Genomic DNA, 15,456 nt, shown 5'->3' with positions numbered 1-15,456 from the left:
TATGTGGTGAATATTGTGAGTTTTAGTCTAACGCCTATGCCGTGGTGGCACTGCAATTTTGATGTTTCGTCATTGCAAAGCAAACTGTTGTAACTTGACTCCACATAGTCAGATCTCTCCCAGATTTCACATGTTTGATAAGAATCCTGGTCTGAAGACATGTACAAGTCCATATTAAATCATAGTAATAGCGCCACCTACTGGCAACAGGAAGGTATAGACCTCATAATTTTACTAAATACTCCTAGCGGGTTCAACAGATCCACCTAAAATTTGGTCAACTGAGTTGTAAGACGTTGATGATGCTAAATGGTGAAGCTTTTGAGTTTTTATCAAAAGCTGTTGCCATGGTGATGCATTATTAGCCATGAAACAGGAAGCTGTGTGGGGCTAGGGGTGCTCGAAAACTCACAAACTTGGCACACGCGTCAGAACGGGTGTATTTAGTTGTCTGATATGGATGTTGGACTTGGGTGTGGCAAAATGACTCAACAGCGTCACCTAGAAAATTTCAAGGTCAAAGCCCCCACCTTTAAATTTGACATACATGAACGAATTTTGGTAGGCTCATGAATCATTTCCAGACACACAAAAAAGCCTCTTGGAGCATACTCTAAGTCCAACAAGAAGTGAGCCATTTTGAATATACTTTTTTTTCACAAAGTGAAGCATTGTATTTTAACAAACTCTTCCTAGAGATTAAGCCCGAGTGACTTATTGTGACCGATTTGGTAGGTTAGATCTAAAGACCTTTGTGATACTAAATTGCAAAGGTTTTTAATTTACATGCAATACCCTCGGTGTGGTGTGCCGATCACTCTGGCTCAAACATCTTTGGGACATTAATAATTAATAGTTAATAGGGAGTCAAAGGAGTGCCATAAAAAAGAATAAATATGTAAAAGAATAAGAAAATAAATGTGGAAATATAAAGAGAAATAAATAAAAGTATAAATAAGTAAATTAAAAAATGTGGAACTATAAAGAGGAATGATTAAATAATAAATAAATGTGGAAATATAAAGAGAAATAACAAAATATAAAAGAATAAAGGAGTGACATAAAAAAGAATAAATCCGGAAAAGAATAAGAAAATAAATGTGGAAATATAAAGACTACTTATAGACTAATAATAAAATATAACAGAATAATTGGTCTTACAGATTAAATCTAAAAATTTTTGGTGCCACATTAGTTTGTCTGAATGCAAAGTGAAGCTTCATGTTTCACTGGACAGAACAACAGCACTGCCTCTGGGGCTCTATATGTACAGGTGTCACCACATTTACATAAATACAGTGGAAACTGCTTATAGTGATCACTTCTGTCCGGGTCAAATTGATAACTATAAGCGGATGATTATTATGACTGATTTTTTTTCTTTTTCTTAAATTCTCATGCAGATTATGATCTAATAGACATTTGTATATTTATTGCATTAATATAAAGTAATGAAATGGGCAGCTTTGCTTTTTACTGAATTTTATTGACTGTTTCAAAATACAGAACAGCTGTTTCAAATGGTTGTTGTTTCACTGCTGCATCTCGTTTGCTAATTTTTGGCAGTTTGTCATAAGCTTCAAGGAGACTACATTTTTCATTGAGAGAAAATGACCTTGTCCTCTTCTCCCTCCCGTCATGTTTTCAATGTGTTTTATTTATTTTTCCAATTACAGGCCCAGGTTAAATATTAAGTATTAGAGTTTGCTATGCTCCTTAATTTTTTCCTTTTTTTTTGGAGGGGGAATAAGCTATTCATTTCCAAGCTCTATATAGTTCTGGGAGAGGCTCAGACTCATTAGTGAGGTGTTATGCAGTACGAGAGAGGGCAGTGTACTGCCTGACTTAAATACTCACCATCTGATACAAGGGGGGGGACTTTAATTGTGTCCTACACCCCACTCTCGACCGTTCCAGAGACACTACTAGAATTTTGAGCAAGTCAGCACAGTGTTACAACTCTTTTCTTGCGATGTATGTAGTAATTGATCCTTGGAGATTTAAAATTCCCGAAACTAGACAGTATACATTTTTTCCCCTTCCCATCAATCCTACGCTAGGATAGATTATTTTCTCCTAGATAAAAACCTGTTCCCTATGTTGACATCTAGCGGATGCGGGGATATCATCATATCAGATTATATTCCAGTGGAGATGTCATTACAATTCCCAGAAAATGAATCTATATATCGCTTATGGAGACTTAATCCGAGATTGCAGTAATGAAGATTTTCATCTAGTACAACCATGTGCAATTTATGGGAAACTATGAAGGCTTATTTGAGGGGGCAGGTGATTATACAGTGCTGGCATGAACAGAAGGAGGATGAAGTGTACAGAAGAGCTAATTACTTTGATAGGTGAGATTGATAAAAAAAAACATGTGATCAAGCCATCTACTGACCTCTACAGGGAGAGAGTTAAATTACAAACTGAATTTAATCTATTAACTACTGAGATGGCTGAAGAGCTACACTTCAGATCTGCCCACTCTCACCACTCCTATTTGATATCACCCTTGAACCACTGGCAATCATGCTCATAGACAACACACAGTTGGCTGGTATTAGTAGGGGCAGACGGCTCCACAAGCTCTCGTTATACGCAGACGACCGTGTTTTCTTCTTGTCACATCCTGATATTTCTATTCCGATGGCATTAAGTGTTATTTCAGAATTTGAGAAAATATCTGGTTATCAGATAAATCTAACCAAAAGTCTATTATTTCCAATTAATGAAAAGGCTTGATTACTTTCCTATGAATCCTATCCATTTAAAGTTACTAAAGACTGTTTTACTTACCCGGGGGACTCAGTCACCCACAGGTATGGGAATTTATTTAAGCATAACTTTAAGCCTGCATTGGATCTTACTCGCTGGTCCACACTTCCCATATCACTGGCTGGGAGAATAAATTCTGCTAAGATGGCAATTTTGCTGAGATTCTTGTTTTTGTTTCAAACAATTCCTATCTTTATTTCTAAATCATATTTTAAGGAGCTAGATAAATGTATAAGTACTTTCATTTGGAATAAGAGCATTCCCAGGATAAGGAAAGCTTTTCTATGATATTTTTAAGAGGACGGAGGCTTGGCGTTACCAATTTTTATTTACTACTACTGGACAGCCAACATTCGCAGGATAGCCTATTGGGTCTCTGTGTACTATGAGGGAGACAGACCAGTTTGGAGTCACATGGAGCAATGTTTCAGTCACCCGGTATCCTTAACTTCCTTAGTATGCGCTCCACTCCCATTAAAGTGGTCTGGATTACAAGGTAACGTCATGATAAAAGGCTTGTTGAAAATATGGAGCCAATTTAGGAATCATTTTGGACTCAAGCAGGCCCTGCCCTCCATGCCAGTCATGGCTAATTCATTATTTGTTCCATCATTCATGGACACAGCGTTCCATTTGTGGTTTAGATGGGGGTTGAAATGTGTGAATGCCCTGTTCGAGGATAATATGTTTATTTCTTTTGATGGACTGGTAAGGGGGTATGGTATCCCACAATCACATTTCTTCAGATATATGCAAGTCCACCATTTTGTAAAAGAAAATTTCACTTCCTTTCATACATCTAAGACCTTTGTGCTGCCTATTTGTGCGTCTCCTCCCGGCAGTTCATCCTGCATGCAGCTCTGGGCACCACAATACCACAAAGACAGGCAAAACAAATTTCAAGGTCAGGAAAATACCAAACTGTCCATGTGCTGCTTGCGCTGGTCATTGCACATCATAAAAAATAGGGCCTGATGTTGGATTTGGCGGTCAAATTATTTAATCTAGTCTGAACTGGCAGCCATCATAGACTACTCATGGTCCTCTGTGTTCCGATTAGGATTGGATTTAAAGGTCCATCATCTTAGAGCAGACTTAGACATCATCACTGTGACCATAATACCTGGCTTTAGGCATTCCCACTTTATTACCATAACACCTGAAAGTGGGGGGACAAAAAGTCTCGTTGTCCCTGCTATTCTGGCGCCTTTGTGTTGAGGACTAGGCAAGTTCAACTTGAGCGTACAAACTTCTGAGGATGGGAAGACGCTTAATAAAATAAAGTGAAATTTAATATGGACTGATCTGTTCATTATAACACTGTTATATTTATGTAAATGTAGTGACACCTGTACATATAGAGCCCCAGAGGCATCGCTGCTGTTCTGTCCAGAAAAACAAGAAGCCTCACTTTATAATCAGACAAACTAATGTGGCACGTAAAATTTTTAGATTTCATCTGTGAGACCAACATTTATCTTCCAAAAGGAATCATATCATATATCAAAATGACATTATAGCCAGTTGTAAATCTCCAAAGAGCTGCACAGATCAGTTGATCAGATATTGATCAGTGTTGACTGGCCAATCATCTCGGGAGGGGCTGCTAACAACTGAGTTGATCGGCTGGTGTCACCCAGCCAGCAGCTCCTCACATGTCCAACAACGTCCAAGCAGATTTACAAACAGGCATTATTTGGATAAACTGAACACATATTGCGATTGTACATGGTTACCTTCTCGCCTGAAAAAATATTAAAACTTCATAAAGTGGCATATTAACAGTCCGACAGCGAAAATTACAACAGTTTTTAATTTGGCTCATCTCCGCTATAGCACAGTCAGAAGAGATGCAATGCATTTGGGGATGGCTTGTTATGTTGATGCTTTCATCATACGGAAGTGGGTGTGGTGGGTTGGAAAAATAATAGACGCAGGCATGAAGGCACACCCAAAGCCAGTTGATTGACGGCTTGGCCCTTCAAGAAAAAGAAAAAGCAATCGAGAAAAAGACAAAGCAATCAGGAAAAAGCAAAAGCAATAGGAGAAAAGCAAAAGTAATACAGGAAAGAATAAGGAAAAATAAAGGGATAAAAATAAATAATAAAACAATAACAAACAAATGAAAAAAATGTTGAAAATATGCAGAAAAAATAGAGTAATTAATATGAAAAAATAAAGAAATATACAGTGCTGCTTGAAAGTTTGTGAACCCTTGAGATTTTGCTCTGTTTCTACATTAATATGACCTAAGTCATAATAAGACCACAAGTCCTAAAACTAGATAAAGTGCACCCAATTAAATGATTGAGACAAAAAAACTTTTTCATTTATTCATTCATTTATTGACGAAAATTATCCAATCCTAGATATTTGTATGACCCCCTTTTGCAGCAATAACTTCAACAAAATGTTTCCGGTATCTGTTTACCAGCCATGCATATCAGCTTGGAGGAAGCCCATTCCTCCTTACAGAATAGTCTCATCTCAGGGATGTTGGTGGGCTTCTTTGCATGAACTACCTGCTTCAGGTCCTTCCACGGCATTTCTACAGGATTAAGGTCAGGACTTTGACTCAGCCATTCCAAAGCATTATCTTTCTTCTGCTCTAACCATTCTTTGGTAGACCAACTTGTGTGTTTAGGGTTGTTGTCTTACGGCATGACCCACTTACTGTTGAGCTTCAGTTCACAGATAAATACCTTGACATTTTCCTAAAACTCAGAACTCATAGCTCCTTCGATGATTGCAAGCTGTCCTGGTCCAGAGGCAGCAAAGCAGGCCCAAACCATGATAATGCCACCACCATGTTTCACAGATGGGTTAAGGTTCTTAAGCTGGAATGCAGTGTTTGCTCATTGCCAAACATAATGCTTCTCATTCAAGCCAAAAAGTTTGATTTTGGTCTCATCCATCCACAGAACATTTTTCCAATCATGTTCTGGCTTATCCACATGGTCTTTAGCAAACCGTAGATGGCAACAATGTTCTTTTTGGAGAGAAGTGGCTTTTCTCCTTGCAACTCTGCCATGCACACCATTGATGTTCAATGTTCTCCTGATGGTGGACTCATGAACATTTACTGTAGCCACTGCAAGAGAGACCTTTAGTTTCCTAGATGTTATCCTGGGGTCCCTTGTGATTTCCCAGAGTATTACATGCCTGCTTTTGGTGTGATCTTTGTTGTTCAACCACTCCTGGGGAAGGTATAAATGGTGTTGGATGTCTTCAATTTGTACATGATCTGCCTGATAGTCATCTGATGGAGTCCAAACTCTTAAGAAATGGTTTTGTAACCCTTTTTAGCCTGTTGAGCATCAACAACTCTTCTTCTAATATTATGACAGTGTCATGAATACTACAGGCCCTACAAATGTATGCAGATGACACCGTTGTGTACACACATGCAAAAATAGCTGAGTTAGCTGCTGCTAAGCTAACAATTGCATTGGAAAGGATCACACATTGGCTTGATCAATTATGTCTGAGTCTAAACGTAAACAAGACAAAGGGTATGTTTTTCTCTAAAACTATGGTACAACCTCCTAATGCTGATATTTTCATCAAAGGTGAAAAAATTGACATAGTTACCGATTTTAAATATTTTGGTGTGACATTGGATCCAAATTTGAACTTTAAGAAACATGTAAAAAAAAAAAAAAAAACAGTTAAAACCATAAAGTACAACTTAGTAAATTTTAGACATATTAGAACCTGTCTCTCTTTGGACGCAGCCAAGATATTTATGCATGCTATGATTCTTCTAGTCAGCTTTCTCTGTTAAAGCCACAACTCAGTGGAATGCCCTACCTGATGATATGAAGAACTGCAGTTCTATCAACACATTCAAGGCCAAATTAAAAAACCAACTAAAGACGAATCAGCTGTGTGACCACTGAGTCTAATTTACATTATACATTTTTAATTGACATTGTGAGTGTATGTGATGTGCTGTTGTGTGTAGCTTTGTATTTTGTATGGTGTGTTCTGTGTGTTTTTGTTTTTTGTTTGTTTGTTTTTGCTTTGTACTGTTTGTTGTTGTGCTGTTGTATGTTTTGATTGTGGGGGACTACAGATGCAAATTAGCTTCGAGCTAACTCCGGTGCAGTGCATCTTTAATGTTTAAAGCTGCACACTGTCCCAATCAATAAATCAAATCAAGGAACGTCCTCAGAAATATCCTTTGTTTGAGCCATGACACACTTTCAAAACCTGTGTTGTGAAGCTAAGACTTTGATGGTGAAGACCCAGATTTCTCTTCTTTAAATATGGCAGGGCCTCCTAGACTCACACTTGATTGTCATCCCATTGAGTGAAATACTTGACTCTAATTTCTCCCCTCAGATGAGTTGATAATGCTAGAGGTTCACATACATACATACCCACACACAAATATGTAACATTGGATCATTTTCCTCAATAAATAAATGAACAAGTGTAAGGTTTTTGTCTCATTTGTTTAACTGATGTCTCTTTATCTAGTTTTAGGACTTGAATGGAAATCTGATCACGTTTTAGGTCATATTTATGCAGAAATAGAACAAATTCTAAAGGGTTCACAAACTTTCAAGCAGCACTGTATATATATTTAAAAATATATAAAGAAATAAATGAACAAATGAATGGTCCTGGTCCAGAGGCAGCAAAGCAGGCCCAAACCATGATAATGCCACCACCATGTTTCACAGATGGGTTAAGGTTCTTAAGCTGGAATGCAGTGTTTGCTCATTGCCAAACATAATGCTTCTCATTCAAGCCAAAAAGTTTGATTTTGGTCTCATCCATCCACAGAACATTTTTCCAATCATGTTCTGGCTTATCCACATGGTCTTTAGCAAACCGTAGATGGCAACAATGTTCTTTTTGGAGAGAAGTGGCTTTTCTCCTTGCAACTCTGCCATGCACACCATTGATGTTCAATGTTCTCCTGATGGTGGACTCATGAACATTTACTGTAGCCACTGCAAGAGAGACCTTTAGTTTCCTAGATGTTATCCTGGGGTCCCTTGTGATTTCCCAGAGTATTACATGCCTGCTTTTGGTGTGATCTTTGTTGTTCAACCACTCCTGGGGAAGGTATAAATGGTGTTGGATGTCTTCAATTTGTACATGATCTGCCTGATAGTCATCTGATGGAGTCCAAACTCTTAAGAAATGGTTTTGTAACCCTTTTTAGCCTGTTGAGCATCAACAACTCTTCTTCTAATATTATGACAGTGTCATGAATACTACAGGCCCTACAAATGTATGCAGATGACACCGTTGTGTACACACATGCAAAAATAGCTGAGTTAGCTGCTGCTAAGCTAACAATTGCATTGGAAAGGATCACACATTGGCTTGATCAATTATGTCTGAGTCTAAACGTAAACAAGACAAAGGGTATGTTTTTCTCTAAAACTATGGTACAACCTCCTAATGCTGATATTTTCATCAAAGGTGAAAAAATTGACATAGTTACCGATTTTAAATATTTTGGTGTGACATTGGATCCAAATTTGAACTTTAAGAAACATGTAAAAAAAAAAAAAAAACAGTTAAAACCATAAAGTACAACTTAGTAAATTTTAGACATATTAGAACCTGTCTCTCTTTGGACGCAGCCAAGATATTTATGCATGCTATGATTCTTCTAGTCAGCTTTCTCTGTTAAAGCCACAATTCAGTGGAATGCCCTACCTGATGATATGAAGAACTGCAGTTCTATCAACACATTCAAGGCCAAATTAAAAAACCAACTAAAGACGAATCAGCTGTGTGACCACTGAGTCTAATTTACATTATACATTTTTAATTGACATTGTGAGTGTATGTGATGTGCTGTTGTGTGTAGCTTTGTATTTTGTATGGTGTGTTCTGTGTGTTTTTGTTTTTTGTTTGTTTGTTTTTGCTTTGTACTGTTTGTTGTTGTGCTGTTGTATGTTTTGATTGTGGGGGACTACAGATGCAAATTAGCTTCGAGCTAACTCCGGTGCAGTGCATCTTTAATGTTTAAAGCTGCACACTGTCCCAATCAATAAATCAAATCAAGGAACGTCCTCAGAAATATCCTTTGTTTGAGCCATGACACACTTTCAAAACCTGTGTTGTGAAGCTAAGACTTTGATGGTGAAGACCCAGATTTCTCTTCTTTAAATATGGCAGGGCCTCCTAGACTCACACTTGATTGTCATCCCATTGAGTGAAATACTTGACTCTAATTTCTCCCCTCAGATGAGTTGATAATGCTAGAGGTTCACATACATACATACCCACACACAAATATGTAACATTGGATCATTTTCCTCAATAAATAAATGAACAAGTGTAAGGTTTTTGTCTCATTTGTTTAACTGATGTCTCTTTATCTAGTTTTAGGACTTGAATGGAAATCTGATCACGTTTTAGGTCATATTTATGCAGAAATAGAACAAATTCTAAAGGGTTCACAAACTTTCAAGCAGCACTGTATATATATTTAAAAATATATAAAGAAATAAATGAACAAATGAATGTGAAAGTGCTTATAATATATATTATTTTATATTTTTTTATTTGTCTTTATATTTCAACATTTATTTATTCTTTTATTTGTCTTTAGATTTCTGCTTTATTAAACTGACTTATATATTATTTTATTTATTCCTCTTTATATTTCCACATTTATTTTCTTATTCTTTTACGGATTTATTCTTTTTTATGGCACTCCTTTATTCTTTTATATTTTGTTATTTGCCTTTATATTTCCACATTTATTTATTATTTTATTTATTACACTTTCCATATTTTATTATTTATTCTTCTTTATATTTCCACATTTATTTTGCATTTATTTGGCCCACAACCAGGACTGATTCCCCATTACGGAAACCCAAAAACTACTTGGCTGTCCCATCCATCAGCACTCCAAGTGACAGAATTTTCTTTCTGGCTGGGAATACTATCATCCAGTAGTGGATGAGCTTCCATCTTGCCACTGTTGATGCCCTCTAATCTTTTTATATGCAAACCAGGATAGTAAAGGAAAGACTTTGACTGAGCAGGACTGACAGCAAGTAGGCTTACAGATTAGGTCTTGTAGTGACTTTTGTTTTCTATCTCACATATTTTACTGACATTTGCAAAAACCTCTCTTCTTTTGCACTAAAATGTGAGTTGTGGCACACGTTATTGTTGCTGAGTTGCAGCCTGTTGCTGTGATGCAGTATTATATGCCAAACTGATATTCCAGTTTGTTTGTTTTTCTGTTGTGACTGCTGACACAAAAAACAGTAGTGTGACACATGTTGCATAATGTTTCATGGGTTTCTTTGGTAATATGCAAAAAAAAAATCAAAGAATTCCCTTTTCGAGTGCATTTGTTTTTTGTGTCAGCATTGTGTGACCCCTAGAGGCCACTAAGTACAGTACATTCAGTTCTGTGCCTAAAACTTCCTTCCACATCTAACACTTCTTCATTTATTTCAGAGTAATTTTACACACACAGACTCACCTCCATCACCATTATGTCCTTGGAGCTTTGTCTCTGGACTTTGGGGTGTTGGACCTTGACGGCCACTGTCCTCCCATCATGCAGCACTGCCTTGTGGACCTGAGCTAAGGAGGCGGCACCCTGCGGCTTCTCCTCAAAGGAGACAAATAACTCTGACAGCTGCAGGAGAGAGATAGATGCAGAGAGGGAAAGAGTGGGAGAAAGCAGAAGGTAAACCAGGGGAAGATAGAAGCGAAAGAGGTGTGAAGTTGGGAGTGGGAGAATAGTGTGATCATTAATCTGATCATCCCTATTTACAAGCTATTGTCAGTACTATACTGTACAACTGAAGGAGGCTAGACATATTACAGACAGAGGGGTGTACATGTAGGTACAAATGTCTTAATTTTTTTATGTTATTTCAATTAGTTGCCATGATAAATATTGAGGAAGTGTTGAGTTTGTATTAACAGCAAAATAACATATGTGAAAGCAGATCAAAACAGAACAAACACTCTAGGCACCATACTAAATACAATAAAGTATATTTATAAATTCTTTTATAAAGGCCTGGTTCTCTCTTCATTTAAGGTAAATTAAGGCTGAGCTTTGTGAAAAGGTAGTGTAAATGTAAAATAAAAAGAGGATATTAAAACTTTAGAAGATTTTAAATTAAGGTTTTAAATATAATAATAATTTTAAATAATAAAATAAATAAATAAATAGTAGAGAATATAAAGAATATAGTGTGCAAGGTTGAATTGATACAAGCATTGAAAAACTGTAGCAGTTCTACAATACAGTAATATAGAATAGACATAATGCAGTAGTGCAAGAGGATCAGGTGATCCAATAAGTAACCGCGCTTTATTGAGGTAGTGTATTGGATTTAGTGTGTGTGAGTATGTGTAGGGGTTATGCGTAGTGTCTAAAAGACATTCTAAAAGTGTAAATGGTAAATGGACTGCATCTATATAGCGCCTTTCTAGTCTTCCGACCGCTCAAAGCACTTTCACAAACACATTCATACACTGATGGCAGAGGCTACCATGCAAGGTGCTAACCTGCTAATCATGAGGAGCTTCTAATGCTCATTCACACATATACTCACACACCAATGGCACAGCCTTTGGGAGCAATTTGGGGTTTAGTATCTTGCCCAAGGACACTTTGATGTGTGGACTGGAGGAGCTGGGGATTGAACCGCCAATGTTCCGATTAGCCGAAGCCCCACTCTACTTCTGAACCACAGCGGCCCCAGGTGTCTTTTAGAGAGACAGTTATAGTGTCTCTCAACACCCTGCTACCCCCAGCACCCAATTGACTACTTAGCATCATTGTCTTACACCTTAGCTGACCAAATTTTAGGTTGATCTTGTTAACCTGCTAGTAGTAGTTAGTAGGAGTATGGGGCCTATAACTTCCTGTTGCCAGTAGGTGGCGCTATTACTAATTACTATTACTGATTCAATATTGGGCTGTACATGACTTCAGACCATGACTCTTGTCAAACGTGAAATTTAGGAAAGACCTGACCATGTGGAGTCGAGTTTGTTTTTTCATGGTGAAACATCGAAATTCACCACGCCATCATGGCAAAGGCATTCAATGAAACCTCACGATCTGCACTATATAGCATCATTAAGGTCTTAAGGCTTTTCTGACCAAATTTAAGGTGGATCAGTTCAACCTGCTAGGCACAGGTAGTACAATTATAGCACCTGTAACTTCTAATTGCCAGTAGGTGGTGCTATGACTATGAGTAAATATTGACATAGAGATGTGTTAAGGCTGGGACCCTTATCAAGCATATCAAGAAATTTGGGGAAGATTAGACGCTATACATTTGAGTTACAACGACTTCCTGTTTCATGGCAGGATGCATGGAAATTTGTTGTCAAAGGGCATTGGATGAAAAGTCAAGATTTTGATAACTTTTCATCACAAAGGGCTTTAGATGACACTGACCATATTTGAAGTCGGTCGGGTTAAATCACTAGGAGTTCATTAAAATATAACGCCTGCAAATGGCAAAAACTGCAAACTAAATTCAAAATGGCTGACTTCCTGTTGGACTGAGGGTATGGTTACAAAGGATTTTTTGAGTGGCTGGACAGGATACATTTGCCTACCAAATTTAGTTAATCTATGACAAATTTAAAGGTGGGGGATTTGACTTTGAAATTTTCTAGAGGGTACCCTTGAGTCACTTTGCCACACCCAAGTCCAAAAACCATATCAGGCAACTAAATACACAACTTCTGACACGTGTGCCAAGTCTCGTGAGTTTTCAAGCACACCTAGCCCCTCAAACACAGCTTCCTGTTTCATGGCAAATAATGAATTGCCATGGCAACAGCTTTTGATGAAAACTCAAAAGCTCCACCATTTAGCATCATCAACGTCTTACAACTTAGCTGACCAAATTTGACCTTGACCAAAGGATGTGTTTAACCTGCTAGGAGTACTTAGTAAAAGTATGGGGCCTGTAACTTCCTGTTGCCAGTAGGTGGCGCTGTTACTATGATTCAATATGGGCCTGTACATGTTTTCAAACCGGAACTCTTATCAAACATGTGAAATTTGGGAAGGATCTGACCATGTGGAGTAGAGTTACAACAGTTTGCTTTGCAATGGCGAAACATCGAAATTCACAGCACCACCATGGCATAGGCGTTCAACTAAAACTCACAATATTCACCATATAGAATCATCAACGTTTTAAGGCTTTTTCTGACCAAATTTGAGGTGGATCTGTTCATCCTGCTAGGCAAAAGTCATAAAAGTACAGCACCTGTAACTTCCTGTTGCCAGTAGGTGGCAGTATGACAATGAGTCAGTATTAACTTCAGTATGGGCTTCAAATTTGAAATTTGTAGGTGGCGCTATGGAGCCATTTTTCCACACCCATGCCCAAGACCCATAAAATATTAAATTTTTACCACTTCTGATGAACGTGGAAAGTTTTGGAGCCCCTTTAGCCCCTCAAAAATGTGATTCTTTACAGAGAATAATAATAACAATTAAAGCAGCAAGCAGTGATGATCGGGCCCTCGCACCCTAACACACGTCGGGGCACGCTGCAGTCTAAGGGCTTTTATTGCAGGCATGGACAATATACATTCAAGTTACAACTTCCTGCTTCATGGTGAAACATCAAAGTTTGCTGCATCGCCACAGCAAGTGTATTCAATGAAAATTTAAGATTTTGATAAATTTTCATCACAAAGGTGTTTAGATGACACTGACCAAATTTGAAGTCGGTTGGGTTAAATGTCTAGGAGGAGTTAGATAAAATACAAAGCCTGGAAATGGCAAAAAGTGCACAAAAATTGCACAGTAAATACGAAATGGCGGACTTCCTGTTGGATTTAGGGTATGGCTTCAAGAGGCTTTCTTGTGCATTTGGACATGATACATGTGCCTACCAAATTTCGTTCATCCACGTCAAATTTAAATTTTGCTACACTGAAGGCCCAAGACCCATCTAAGACAGCTTCCTGTTTCATGGCGAGTAATGCATTGCCATGGCAACAGAAAAGTCAAAAGCTTCTGCATTTAGCATCATCAAGGTCTTACAACGTAGCTGTCCAAATCTGAGGTGGATCTGGTTAACCTGCTAGGAGTAGTTAGTAAAAGTATAAGGACTATAACTTCCTGTTGCCAGTAAGTGGCACTATTACTATGACTCATTATTGACCTTTACATGTCTTCATTGCTGGATAACTCCTTCAAAATAAAATATTTTTAAAAATGTTATTGGCATGATTTTTCACTTAAGAGTAAAAAGAAACAATAAAAATGTCATTTCTTTGATTTAATAATTCATACATGAAAGGGTTAGTCATACTATACCAAATAATGCAAATACTGTGTGTTAATAGATTGAATGGCGTTAATACAGTATATGTTTTGGATGCTTAGATAGGGGAGAGTAAGGTATAATAGTTACAGACTTGTATTAAAGTAAGGTTTTAATTGCAGGAGTTATAGTACTACTGTAGTATTACAATGTGGCATTAGTATTTTCACTTGAAGGGATTGTGTGAATTTTGAAAAAGTTTGATGCGGTAAATGGTAAATGGACTGCACTTATAGTCATCATGCATCAAACAAATAATGCATGTAAAAAGAGTCAAAACAAGTGCTATGGTGGAAAAGCAGTTCATATAAAAAGTGAATCACAGCAAACTATTTATATTTACATAATTTCCATGTTGTGTGCAATAAAGCGTCATGTGGTCAATTACGGAATTTCATTGGCTATTTGAAGCGCCAGTCATCAGCAGAATCTGTTCCTACACAAAAGAAGAGGGGCAGGCACCTCCTTTCAATGCGGACACTCGTTGGCTATTATAGGCTGTGGACAGGACATGGAAGCTCCTATTGGGTCGAGGGAAGTGTCAATAGAAAAGTCAGAGTGCAGCTACCATTTTGATACCAAGATATGGCTAATGTGTACAAGTTAATGCAAGTTATGACAGAGAATATGTTGGAAGATTAGGACATCTGCTGGCCAATCTGAAATAATACAACAACCGTTTGTGGATATTTATTGATGTAATAATGTGTTAAATATTCATATTATTACATCGATCCAATCCAATAAATATTTTACTGAGCATTTGCCATTGTAACAAGACCATTTCTGTTGGAGTTGTATCAGTCAGTGGAGTAATATGAGGCTTCATAGATGAGTAATGTGAATTTTGTAATTGTTTGTTTGCTAGTGGTCTGAAACCTTGATTGTACCTGCTGATGTGACTGTATCTTGAAATTGTTTGCATCAATGGAATCACAAGAATCTTAGCTTTCCAAAGATGTGTCCCATGAGTACCCACTTAAAGACAGGAGTTGTGTACATAGCATAGTTGTGTACTTAACTTTTACATGTTAAGGGGTTTTAAGAGGCGCTGGATTATTAACACGATATTATTATATGTGAATTATTAACATGATATCAATATTTCATTTTTTAAATATCACAGTTATCGTTAATACCAGATATCATAACACCCCTAATCCAGACATTTCCTGAAGAAAAGCTTTCAGTTTGTTGAACTGTCTTTATCAGGTTAAACTGTGATTGGCACAGCTGTTTCAGAGCTGGTGATGTGACTGGTTGAGAGAGTATTTAATAGTCACCACACTCTCTGATCTATATTCACCTTCACCCAGCCCTTTTGCATGATGTGCTGCTGCACATACATAAACCAAAATAGCAG

At 37.5% G+C, this 15,456-nt stretch overlaps 1 protein-coding gene and 1 long non-coding RNA gene across 7 annotated transcripts in view; both read right to left on the bottom strand.

Moving 5' to 3' along the window:
* Positions 1 to 15,456, bottom strand: part of LOC137199226 (uncharacterized) — a 348,155-nt gene that overhangs the window by 96,889 nt on the left and 235,810 nt on the right. The window lies entirely within an intron of this gene.
* Positions 1 to 15,456, bottom strand: part of adck1 (aarF domain containing kinase 1) — a 138,932-nt gene that overhangs the window by 51,558 nt on the left and 71,918 nt on the right. For all 6 annotated transcript variants that reach the window (XM_067614150.1, XM_067614145.1, XM_067614146.1 and 3 more), the window contains one exon: positions 10,253 to 10,411. In XM_067614150.1, the coding sequence (XP_067470251.1) occupies positions 10,253 to 10,411 (159 nt within the window). The remainder of the gene's footprint in view (positions 1 to 10,252; positions 10,412 to 15,456) is intronic.

The sequence above is a fragment of the Thunnus thynnus genome, chromosome 16 (assembly GCF_963924715.1).
Source record: "Thunnus thynnus chromosome 16, fThuThy2.1, whole genome shotgun sequence".
NCBI lineage: Eukaryota > Metazoa > Chordata > Actinopteri > Scombriformes > Scombridae > Thunnus > Thunnus thynnus.
This window is presented reverse-complemented; position numbering and strand designations above follow the sequence as displayed.